This window comes from Uloborus diversus, chromosome 10 (assembly GCF_026930045.1).
Source record: "Uloborus diversus isolate 005 chromosome 10, Udiv.v.3.1, whole genome shotgun sequence".
NCBI classification, from domain to species: domain Eukaryota; kingdom Metazoa; phylum Arthropoda; class Arachnida; order Araneae; family Uloboridae; genus Uloborus; species Uloborus diversus.
The window spans coordinates 126860971-126874252 of NC_072740.1; the positions used below are offsets into that span (position 1 = coordinate 126860971).

General features: G+C 33.7%; 1 protein-coding gene across 1 annotated transcript in view; it reads left to right on the forward strand.

Moving 5' to 3' along the window:
- Positions 1-13282, forward strand: part of LOC129231172 (uncharacterized) — a 227175-nt gene that overhangs the window by 44883 nt on the left and 169010 nt on the right. Inside the window, exons 8-10 of the mRNA XM_054865420.1 lie at positions 1191-1351; positions 4607-4708; positions 7190-7264. Coding sequence (XP_054721395.1) covers positions 1191-1351; positions 4607-4708; positions 7190-7264 — 338 coding nt within the window. The remainder of the gene's footprint in view (positions 1-1190; positions 1352-4606; positions 4709-7189; positions 7265-13282) is intronic.

Below are 13282 nucleotides of genomic sequence, written 5' to 3' on the forward strand. Positions count from 1 at the left end.
ACTTAAGTTGAAAACCTACGATTCTATGACCACTTTACCCCACCAGACCCTACATGTTATTGGGGTTTGAGTTAAAATCCTTCCGCAAAATTCTAACGAAAGTCACCCAATTGGGGGGAACTCAACACCTATCACCCTTCCATATTATCGACAAAAGAAGTCAACATTGTCAAGGTCATGTCTCAACTTATCAGAGTCACGCTATACTGATTCACTGATTGTTATGTAGCTTGGTTCAGTTTAATTCAAATTAATTAAAATAAAAGGACAAAACATTTCTTAAAGTATTTTGACATTACAACTTAAGTTTTCACGCATGCTAAACTTTCAAGTGCAACGCCACCTATAACAATTAACCCAAAACTGAATCGATCAGACGGATGTTCCACTTGAAGTTCAAGAGGGAAGAAAGATACCATGAAGTGAAATGATAACTGAACTTGTAGTTTAGTATGTGAAAATTGCTGCTTCAATTCATTTGTACGGGTGTGATTTTTCCGCATATATTTGAGCCTTATTCCTGGAGTTTTAAATTTTACCTTTAAGTTACTACTTGTTCAAATAAAATGTACGTTATGTATTATAATATAAAGTAAAAGGTAATGCTTTGAGCGTGTTGAAGGGGTGACCGAACGGTCACCCCTTCCCGGCAACACGTTCAATTCTTTATTTTTCAAGTTCATAAATTTTTTCCAGAAAGTTGATACTGCATATTTTGATACATAATAGATCCATATCGTCGTCTCAGAGTAACAGTAAGATATAGTGATATTTCTGGGGTTAGATATCTTACAATATGTAACAATTAAAAGCTAAAGAGCTGTCCATATAAATGATGTCACAATGTTTTTAAACTTTTCAATCCCCAACCCTTTGTCACAAAGTGTCACACTTCACCATGTCCCTCCCCCCTTTGTCACATACGCTATTTTTCATAAACGTATTGCTATAAACATACGTGATGTCACACTTTCGTTAACCCTCCCTCCACCTTGTCACAAACTGTCACAATTTCAAGACCCCCCTCCAAAAAGAAGTGACATAATTTGTGGTTGCTCCTAAAATTTAGAATTCCGGAAATAAAGCTGAAATATATGCGGCAAAATATCACACGCATGCAAATAGATTGAACATGCGATAATGAGAAAGTCATTACACATGGTTAAGTCACTATGTATCTTCTATGGTAGGAGTGCAATACGTCTTGGATCCTGTAACTGGGAAGTGTTCCTACGATGAATTCGAAACAACATTCTCCGTGCTCAGTGTCAAATTCACCACAACAGAAGACATGCCGACTTCGAAAAAATACTTTTACATGGATGCAGCCAAAATCTACTACAGTGGTCAAGTAAGTGTCGTAGGAACGGTAAAGTTTTCCCTTTTCCTCTTTTTTGCGGTTTTAAATTCAGAGTCGTTTGAAACTTTATGCAAATTTTTAAAATACAATTATCCCAGTTGATCAGGCTGATATTTTAACCCAACAAAGTTTACAGGAACTAAGTAGTAGAAACAGCGCGTCGCTGTGACATGCGTCGCAGCTTCTTGAGAAAGTCTGAAGACTATTTTTATTGGGGGGAGGGGGGGGGGGAAACCTAAACTTTTAAAGAAAACAAATCTTGCATTTCAGCGAATGAAGATAAGTACCGTCTTTTCTGGTATATAATCCATGGGTAGCGTGTCGTTGTAATTCTGAAGTTTGGTATCTTAGTGTCAAGTATTTCTCGGAGCCGATGTAGATTTTACGATTAATCTAATGTCGGACTATCCCGAGGACTAATTTGGATTTTTAATCTGCATCGCAGACTACTGAAGAAAATCCGGCTGCCGGGTACAGACTGAAACCCAACAGGTGCCCCTACCCCCTTTTAGTTTATTAACCCTTTTACAGGAACTATTTTCCTTGACGACTTTAATGTCCATTCCCCTGAGGTTATATCATGACACCAACTCGTCTGGTAGAGCCGTTGAAGATCTGCTAAATTTGAACAACTTCGAGTTGGTTTAAGATTGTGAAGATCCCCGCAGGTACTTACATTTTAACTGTACAAAAGCCTCTGGTGACATCTCACATCAGGAGCTGTTCAGGTATGCAAACGCATTCCGCAGAAAATGTTGTCAATTCAATGAATGACAAAATGTCTGTACAAAATATCTATATTCTAATGCTGACACAGTCGAAGATTGCACATTTATAATGAATGCGTTATTAATAACTCAGTTTGGTATTTTCTCTGCTGTTATTGCATAAATCACTGATAAAAAAATTTCAGTCAACCCTTATTTTTACCGATTTTTTTAAAAGAGTAATTTGAACTAAAAGAAGGTATGCAAGTTCGCCGGATCCGTAAATGATCTCATCGAAACCCTGAGGCTTCGCAGAACGCAATTTAAGAAACGCTGAATAAGTAACATTTCTTATACTTACGGGCCTCTTGTCAAAACATGCTCAAAACTTATCACTGATAAGCACTAAAATCAACTGCTAAAGATACTTTTTTGCCTATTGTGTTTAAAATATTTCCTGGTGGTTATAAGTTGCTAACCATTTTCGTTTCTTTGGAATCAAGTTTCCCAACGAACGCCCTAGGATTCTAATGTTGACAGAGTCGAAAATCGTACATTTATAATGAATGCGTTATTAAGAGTGATTTTCTTTAATGCTGGACACTTTTGATGTTTGATGTCTTCAATTTTCGTAAAAATTTCAGGATGTGTTAGTGGTACTATGATGAGAAAAAGTGAAGTTTCTTTTTCTAAAAAACTGATTTGTTTGTCCTTGAGCAGGGGTCAAAGTTTAAGGTCGTGCTAAATATATGAATGCTTTGCTTCAAAAGCAGTGACTGAACCAAGCCAATTCTTTCAAATGTGGATACTACTGGATACTTGGTACATGCTAGCACAAATATTTTGGTGGCTCACTCATAGCTTTGAGGGAAAAGGTCAATTAAACTGTTTTTTTTTTACTTTGCTTGAGTCCGGATATCTGCTAAGCTGTCGGTAAATCCCGGGAAAAGTGTATGATTAACTACTAACCACAGTAGAATAGTAAGAGAAATATAAAATAGCTTTCGTTTATCTTGGCTTTAGTAGTTAAGCGGTCTCAAAGTCGATGATTTTTTTAAAATGACCAAGTTTAAAGGTCAATAACTTTGATCACGACGGGTCAACAACTTTGGGACATAGCTGCAATTATTGTCCTAGTGGTATAGTTTAAGACCCAGGTAAGAAACCCATGGCAACTAATCAACTTTTTTAATTACGCGGTCTCAAAGTTGATAATTTGAAATAAAAAGAGTCAACGTTTTGGGTCAATTACTCTAAAACGATTGAGTGAATAACTTTGAACAAGAGCTGTAATTATGCTCTATGTAGTGTAGTTTTAAGACTCATGTCAGAAAACCATGAGATCTAATCATCTTACTTAATTAAACGGTCTCAAAAATGATGATTTCAGTATAAAAGAGCGTTTTTTCATGAGTTTATATGCGTGCTACTCAAAATCTTATGAGCTCAAGCTCACTTATATAGTAGAACGAACCAACAGCCAAATGTACTTTAAACTCTCAAAATTTCATGCTTCCAGTGTAATAAAATTGTTTGCTACCTTTACCACAATATGGCAATTCGTCTCACAAAGCTGATCCGCCATTTTGGAGCACTATTTTTCGGAGATCCTAGATCCGCAGGATTCGGATCTCGCAAGCTGAAAATTTGCATCAGATTAGTTTCAAAGACATCTACGCCTCAATGAAATTTCATCCCACCCACGGATGATCGAGCAGGGACAATTTGAAAAAGCAGATCAATTGACGTAAATTTTCGGCTCTGGGCCGCAATTCACTTACTGATATTTTACCCTATGTCTTGCATAAGGATTTCTTTTGGGATTCCGAAGTTTTATGAGGTTTACCACTCACTCTTGTCTTTGCGATGAATCAAACAAAATATTCCATTGAGTTCAAATCTGGGGAATACGGTGGCCATTCTTGAGCTCCAATGAAGTCCGGAAAATGTGTCTTGCACTAATCTTGAGTGCTTTTAGCTCAGTGTGCAAGCGGGGAATCGTGTTGGAAGGTCCAACTTTTGTTTCCAAAGAACTTTTGCTACCAAGGTAAGACAATATCTTCGAAAATGCGTTTGCGATATGTTTCTTGACTGATTTTTTCCCGTGATCAACAAAAACAAGTGATATTTTCCCACTAGCACATATTACACCCCAAACCATTCGATTGGGGTCATTGACGCAGTTCAACAGTGCAACAAGGTCCCGGAGACAAGGTTGTGTGTTAAACTTCCTAAAACTTTGGCATCTCTAAAGAAATCCTTGTGGAAGGGATGAGATAAAATATGAGTTAGTGAGTTGTGGCCCAGAGCCGAAAATTTTGTGACACGTTTAAAGCTCTGTATTAATCCTAAAGGTAGCCACTTTGAAAATTTGTAAATATATTCGACGATATAATGTATTCATATTTATTTTGAAGTTTGGTCGTAATATTTTCATTAGCACTAAAGTTATAGTGTATTATTTGTGTCGAAGTTATTTCTTGTCTCCCTGTATACATATGGTATATTCATAGTTATTTCTCTTCTCATTCTTACACAGTATTATACTCGTGGATTAATTGCTGACGTCTTCAGCGCTGAGACGACCATTGAAGGCATGAATTACAAGGGCCCCAGTATTGTAAGCTGGTATTTTACTACGGTAAGTCATAAAATATTACTCACTTTTTTTTCTTGAATTCCTAGTCATAATCAAGCTCATGTCATGAAAGCTGCTGGCACTACAAGCCATGTTCAGAATTTTAAACAATGGGGATATTTTCATAGGAAATGAGAAGAAGTTCGTTCCAGAACTGAATGAGTTTACTTTCCTATTTACCATCTTCGATTGGCTGACATGAACTAAATTTCTCCCTTAGTTGAATTACGCAGCAAATTATTAACAATTAGGGACATCTTTTAGAGGACAAAATGCTTCTATCATGTTAAAAAAAAAAAAACTATCTACATTTTAGAAGATGAAGTTACTCAACTACTATCTTCATATACGAAAGAAAAAAAAGTCAAAAGAAAAAAAAGTGAAGGTTATCTCTCTCAATAAAATATTGTCTGCAAGTTCGTTCATGGTTATTTGATGAAAAATCAATGAAATATTTTTTTATATTCAAAAATAATTATGGGCTCAGTTTCATTTTTTTTTTTAAATATTGTCTGCGTTTTCTTGCCAGTTTTATTAGTTTTTGTAGAACACGATAATTTGGCAAAATTCTGTGTTCCGTTGATGTACGATAGTTCTGAACTTACTTTTAATCTACGTTTTTAAGTATTTTTCTGAAATTTTCATAATTTATATGATTAATACTTGCTGCTGTCAACGTGGAAAGATCACGCTCAATGCTGGTGTGAATTAAAAATTTATCTTGTTGCTTGCTGATCGTATTTATTTCAAATTCATTTTTAGCAAAAAGTAGTAAAATCTGTTGTGTATCACAAGCGAGGTTTATTTATTGCAATCGCGATGATATACTTTAACAATATTTTCTGGCAATGTTGACAAGCTAAGAACAGCTTTATACTGATTATGATTTCGAAAAAGAAATCCTTTGGAATTTAAAACGTTGGATGAGTTGCTGATTTCATGGTTTTATGAACAGAAGGGTTATTTAACTTTGTATATAGAATTCCGCAAAAGTTTTAAACTTTTCTCTTTCATATATCTAGAGCCATACGTTAGTATATTCTGCACTAACGTACCAAAAATTGTTATTTTCGGGTTATTACTGCATTACAGAATTCTATTCCGCATTAAGCCATAACAAAGTAATTATGTTTAAAAAAAACAAAACAAAAACTCTTTATATTTATCTCCCAATATTTTAAGAACACGAGTCTCAACCTTCATGAGCAGTAAACAAACGGTTGCACGTGCTAAAACACCTTCAACGACCGATAGTCCTGAGTATTGGAATCTGCAGAGAAACTCTGTAAAAAGCTCACTCAAAAATACCAAACTAAATAAGCCTTCTGAGTGGAACAATTTTTTTTGTCTTTTAAATTTAGTAATTGTAGATTATGTTTCATTATTTAAGATGTCACACAGAAATTATTAGAAGTTTTTAAAAAAAAATAATCCAATTTTTAAAATTAATTTAATACCTTCACGTAAAAAACGCAAGCATCATAATTTACGAACGAGATCTGACAGGCAAAAACTAAAGTCATATTTACATGAAATACACCGCCAGCTCAGTCATTTCCAGCCGAGGACTGCAGTTTCGTGCTAATTAGCACCCATCAGCCCGGCATAGGAGTAACTGAGCTGGAGGTGGAAAACCTCTTAAGGAAGCCAAGAGTGCAAACAAACTGGTAGCTAATACAGAATTAGCACTGACCAGACGAGTGACCGAAGCAATGGTTCGGTTCAACTCGAATTTTGAAGGCAAGGTATATTCAGTATGTTACCGCCCTATAGCCAGGGCTAAGGCAGAAATACATGAAATCGTCTGGTCAGTGCTAATTCTGTATTAGCTACCAGTTTGTTTGGCACTCTTGGCTTCCTTAAGAGGTTTTCCACCTCCAGCTCAGTCACTCCTACGCCGGGCTGATGAGTACTAATTAGCACGAAACTGCAGTCCTCGGCTGGAATTGACTGAGCTGGCGGTGTATTTCATGTATTTCTGCCTTAACCCTGGCTATAGGGCGGTAACTTACTGAATAAAGTCATATTTGTTTTCTGCTCTTAAATCAAACATAAAATCAGTTTAATAAAGTTCTGAACCAAAATGTGTGCAACAACACTGTGCCTTTTATGTGAGTAACTGCTGGAGGAGAAAAGATAATCGAAACACCAAAACAAAACTTTATTATCTTATTTTATACATGTACAAAAATGAGAAACAGATTCATAGTACACTTCACATCCAACTACGTACATCAAAATCAGTTTCAACAACAAGCATTTCTTTCGGCTTCACACTCACCTACATCATGTCTTCAATTTAACAAGTTTTCCTAAAATTTGCTGATTTTGTGCATTCAGTTTAGACACATTAGGGAAGGAAGTCTTTCTAGTGTTTGTTTTGAGCAGGTATTGTAGAAGAGAAACTTATTCTCAACCATTAGGTTGTAGGTCTAATTTAATTCGATTTTAGCACTTTCATGGATCTTATTTCTTTTCAACCAGAACAAGACTCAAGTTGTTGAGGGTCTGCAAGCCGAGGAAAATGTTCTTCTTCGAATGGTGGTTCGACCAAAAGCTGTAAGTAAACACCAAAATGTTCAGTTTTTTTTTTGATGTAAATGCCTGAAAGTATCTACACTGACATGATAAAAACTTGAATGTGAGTGGGAAACAAGTATTATTTGTGATATGTCTTAACTATCATCTCTAATCAGTTTAAATATTGTTGAAACACGTTAGCATTTTCGTTTTCCCTTTCATGAGTGTATTTAATGGTGGTGAACTGAATTGCCTTAGCTCAACACGGGGAATTGAAAAATAAATAAATAATTAAATACATACATAAACATATTTTTCAGTTCTTGCTAGCATTGTAACCCTTGGTGCGGAACATCAATCTCATAGGTGGGGTATGATTTAACGTTAGTAGTTACAGACAGTTTTATGCTAGTGCCAGACTATGCATTTTTTAGTGAAAATAATGCCATATCCTGGTGAAATTAGTTAGAAGTTTTATGCTTGTTTAGTCATTTTGAAATATTATACATTGCTTATTGTGTGCATTACACAATAAGATTGTTCCACTTTGCGAGTATAAATGGGATATTGGTTTAAAATGTCTCGATTTTTTTTTCAAAGTTGCCTACATTTTAAGGTGCTACTGTTGTCCGCCCCCCTCATTTAGGTAATTTTTGAGTTTTAGCACAACATAGTAAAAAACGTTTTCGCCAACTGTTAGCGTCATTTTTTTTTTCAAATTTGGCAACAATGTTGACATCTTACTGTGATTTTAAACCTATAGGGAATCTAGAATTCTAGGCGCAAGTTTGAAGTCTGCATTGAGTGGGAGTTGCAAAAGTGCGTGTCTACAGCTATTTGGAAAGTTTAATTTTTAAAGGAAAAATAACTGGAACACCGTAAAATAAATGCTGGTGTTCGAGTTTTTTGCACTTCAATTCCAGTGTCAATCGTATTTAGGGTTAAAAGTCCAATGTTTTTGGGAAAAAAAGAGGGGGGGGGGAGGACATTACGTTCAGCATAGCGTAACCATTTTAGAAATCAAGTTATTGTGTGTGAGAAAGTTTAGATTAGCGGGTAAACTTTCGAAATTCATAAAATTTAGCATAGCGGAGCCATTTTTTGGAAATCAGCTTATTTATTGTTAGTGTTGTGTGTAGTGGATTGGATTTTGCTGTTTGTTTGAGAAGCCTGCCTTGGGTTCTACAGAATACAAACATAAGTTCTAAATTTTTTTCATTTGAACTTTTTGTACCAACGAAGTTCATAGCTAAACGTTCAGTCTAGTCTGTACAATTATTTAACCTTGCTAATTTTGTAAAATATTGAGTTTGCTCGTATAGAACTGTTTATTTTTATTATTTTCATTTCCTTTAATGTATGCTATTTTTTGAACTGAATTATTACAAAAATAATGTTGAATAAGAGTAATGCTGTGGCTATTTTATTTTTATAGTTAATTATTATTGAATGCGTGAAAACTACTATTCCGTTTCACGTAAAATATAGCAAACTAAAAAACTTTTCTTGTTTTCGAGGTTTTTTCTTACAAATGAACTGTAACAAAAACTTTTTGTGTAGATAAATGCATTTTTTTAGAACGTCTTAATTTCCATGAATGTATCTTTTATGTATTGAATTGCTACAGAAATTGGTTAAGTTTGATACTTTCAAAATCGAAAATGTTTTGTTATTTTATGTGTTGTAGTTCACGTATCGTTTTTGATATTTTTATAGCAATCCTGTTCGCAGTTTACTTAATGATTTTTTAAAATATATTTTACTACTAAGATTTATTTTGGAGATGTTTCTTTTCTCTTGAAATATCGTATTTTGAACCACTTTGCTCCTTACTCTATAAGAGTATGCGAAGAACTTGTGTAGTGAACTGCATGTGTTTAAAAAGTTTTTATTTCTATTGGTATATTTTTAAGTACTCAGTTGCAATATAAATAAGCTAGCTTTAGTATTTTAAATAATATGTATCGGTTTTTGTATAAAAAAATAGTTTACATTATTTAATAGTATGGCAGATTATATTCGCGATGTTTCTTGCCGTGAAGTATGTTGTTTTAATACGCTCTATAGTTATTTTATGTTGAATGATGCCCGTAACATTGTTACTTGTAGGAAATATCACTGTCTCATACAAGTATCACACATAAAAAAAGCATCGCCAAGAAGGATATAGCAACATGTGCACTTGGAGAAATAAAATTGGTGTGCATCCAATTCTTGGTGACGCTTTTTTGGCGGCAATACCCAAAAGTCACCAAGAGTGGGACACATTGCATTTGTTCATACATGTGTACTAGACGCCCTGTGACTCATCAACTATTTATATATGTTGGAGCTTATGGGCATGGTGAAAAATTGCAGAGATTTCACCAAGTCGACAATATTTTTATTAGACACCCACATAATTGTGTAGTTTTTTTCTTTTCGGAATTGATTAGAAGGAAGTGGTATCACTGAACTTACGAAATTTAATTTAATCACTTAACGCATATGCCCGTGTTTGACACAGATGGGGGGACGTTACCGTAAAATTTGCACATGCTCGTGTCTGATACTAACATTCTTTTATCTTGCGTTAGTTTATTTCTAATGTTTGTTTGAGTTCCGATCTAGTGAAAATAGATAGGCTAGATAATTATAAAACATTTTTGCCATAGATGGCACAATACGCAATATATTTCTTGAGTTATTCACGTTTTCTGGCGCAACGTAGTTTTTTGATGTTTAAAAGGTTGTGATTTTAGGTGTGGCCAATTTTTATTGCCTAACTGGATTTTCAGCAAATCTGACGCTTGCTTGATAGTTTGACTTTAACATTTTGAAATTCAAAATAAACATACATAAGATAATAAAATCGGTTGCATTTTGTTTATATATTTTTTATAGCTTTCATCCCTTGCTCACCCCCTTGTCATCCCCCTCCTCCAATTGTTAAAAATAACTTACACTACACCTATATGTTTATTTTCTGTCAAAAAAAAAAAAAAAAAAAAAGAAGAAAATCTTCTGTTTTTCCGAAAAAAAAAAAATGTTTCGTGCGTTTTGGAGGTTAAAAAAGAAAAACTTCATTCACTGGGAATTTATTGGTCAGACTAACCTGGATGGTTAAATTTTTGAGCACAATACGTGTGGGATACTTAAGAGAATACTTTAATTCATTTTGCAATTATAATAAATTGAGAAAATGTACTCGTAATAAAGGTCTTAGCAAGAAATATAACAAAAAGACGTGCTTGAAACCTTCTATTTTTAAATCCTATTCAGTGAAGTTATATAACCAACAAATTGAATTTAAAAGAATGATTTGCTGTTTGAGTTGAACCTTTCCAAGAAATATGTAGTTTTATTGACCGAAGTGAACTTATATTGAAAAGAAAAATACTCACCATCACGTAGTTGAATCAAGAAGCGTGCTCCAGACAGTGATTAATAATTCGAGGAGGTTCTGAAACAAAAATTGTCAAATTAAATGCAAAATAACCGGAAATAATGGTTTGCTAAAATATAGGTAGTTTCCGTATAAGATACGTCATCTGGTTTAGCGACGAGATTAGCGGTATCTACAAGTATATGGTAACCCTAGAACTGAGAAATTCAAGTTGTTGAATGTCGCCAACTAAGAGTTTTTCAGTTTCCAATAGCGATAAATAAGTTAAAATTACCAGAAATAAAAAATGTGCCAAGTGACGTACCTTTAACGGAAAAGTACCAAAATACCAATTGAAAAGACAACGAAGTAAAAGCACAAATGCAAAGCTAATTCACTGTGACAAGATTAAAGGTCACCATTCGTCATATGGCGGCTAAATAAAAAAGTGGCGACTTAAAATTTGTGACATTTACCACCCGGTCGCCATTTTTCTTAACTCCACCTGTTTTACCGATTACATAACACCATTAATTCGTTATATTAGCTCTAATTTCAAATGGTGATGTTTAATGTTTTAGCAGCAATTTAAAAGCTAATTTTTTGTTTAGCTACTTTTCTTTGATTTACAAAAAAAAAAGTGGCGACTGATAAATTTATTTCTACTTGCCACAGGCAATCAAAAACATTTCCCAATCTTGATCATTATTTCACTGCTACAATAGAGCCTCATAGAACATATTTTAATTATGAGCTCTTTTAGGAGAGTACAAGATAACTTACGATTATAACTACTTTATGAAAGATAAATTTAATTATTTTATGGAATATATATATTTTTAGCACATACCATTTTTCTTTACTTCTGCAATTATTAACCGTAAAGTTACTGAAAACGAAAGGAAAATATCTTGTAATCTGTACACTATTTAAGCATACTTCATAAGTAAGACATCATTTGAAAGGTTTTCTCCCGCTATGGGTAAGAAATTAAGCTACCCAAATTTTGGCTGCTTTTCTAAAAATTATATTTGGGAAAAAAAGAATACCGGATTTTTGATGAATTTACTCAATTAAGTTCCAAACTTTTGTGTATGTTGTTAAAAGGCGGACCTGAGCTGCCATCTACGGAGAAGCAATAACGGTAAAAATACCTTCGCTGCGAGAAAGTTTGTCGATTTATCTTTAAAGATGTCCTTGCAAATATCGGAATAAGTGCACCAAATGTTAAAACGCTCTTTGTACTTAAAGTATTGCTGTAAATATGTAACGTTTATCAAATATTAAAACAGTTCGTGTGCGTTTGTTACATATCAAAATTCAAACAATCTCTCATTTAAACAAAAATTCATTCTATACTTTTTACCATATTTACACACATGTCGCATTTACTTCAAGTACATTCGGCTTACTTGGCGTGTGTTCAAGCGCGAATGTTTTGCACGAACTAGGTACTTTTGCTGGATTATTGCTTTGTAGTATTCTGGTAAAGGGGCAGTAACTGCAATTTTTTCTTTTTTAATTTTTGTCATTCATTTTACGTAAGCTTTATTGAAAAAATTTGCTAATTTGGTTTCCTCTGAAAAAAAGTGCGAAAAAAAGTCTAAATTACAATATTTCCCTCTCGGCAGTATTTCCTATCTATCGATGACACACATATTCTAATGAGCAATTGCACGTGTAGAATTTGTTCACAGATAATTAACACGTGCATTAGAGCAACGAAAATTTAAAAGTTATTATGGTTTTTCTTTTTGAATCCGTTATTTATTTCTTTTAGTGTTTGAGTTTGAAATAATTTTATTACTTTTTTCTCTTCATTTGATACTTCACATAAACCATAGCCAAAGAATTTTTTTTTCATGTCAGAGAAACTTTTATTTCAGTTATAAAAAGTCAACGAAGTAACCATAAAAGAACAACGTAAGGAAATCACAAATATTGCAAGAGGTAACGAAATTCTTGCAATGGTTCTGCTCTTTTGCAACAGAGTTATTATTAATCGTATTTTCAAATAAAACATGTTAGGCATTTAAAAAAAAATCATAGGTTTCATTTAATAATCAAAAGTTGTATTTAAAGCAGTTTTATATATATTGGCTAAAATAAAACTTTGAATTCATAAAAATTCCACGAGTTTATTTTTGGAAGGAGGGAATGGACATGCAATAAAATATTAGTCAATGAAAAAAATGCATCTCGTATCTTTTGTTCCTTCTGTTCCACCATTTTTTCATTCATTCTTTCGTATATTCTCCCATTTACTGTTCCGTAACATAATTAGTTATCCTTTGTTGGCTATCAAGAGTCCTCGGATCCTATTCTTCATAATATGCCACAACTTCTCGAGTGGATAAAGATCTGGAAAGGTATTTTGCAGAGTAGAATGCTAACATTTTCCTCTTTTTTTTTTACAGCTGAGTGCTGAATTTGAGCTAAAGAATAACGTAAAATTTGGTTGAAAAAATAATTTTGTGTTAAATAACTCTTAAGACTATGTCCTCTCTTAATAGTCTGACGTCTTGATATTCTAAGAAATTCTCTTTTATTTGAACTACCCCCCCCCCCTTTAACTTCTTCTGAAATTCATATATTATAGAATTCAATGCAAAACTAGCAAGGATCTAAAATATTTAATTCATCACGAAATAAAGTAAGTTTCTGGTCTTAATCTTCAATATAGTCGTACTTTT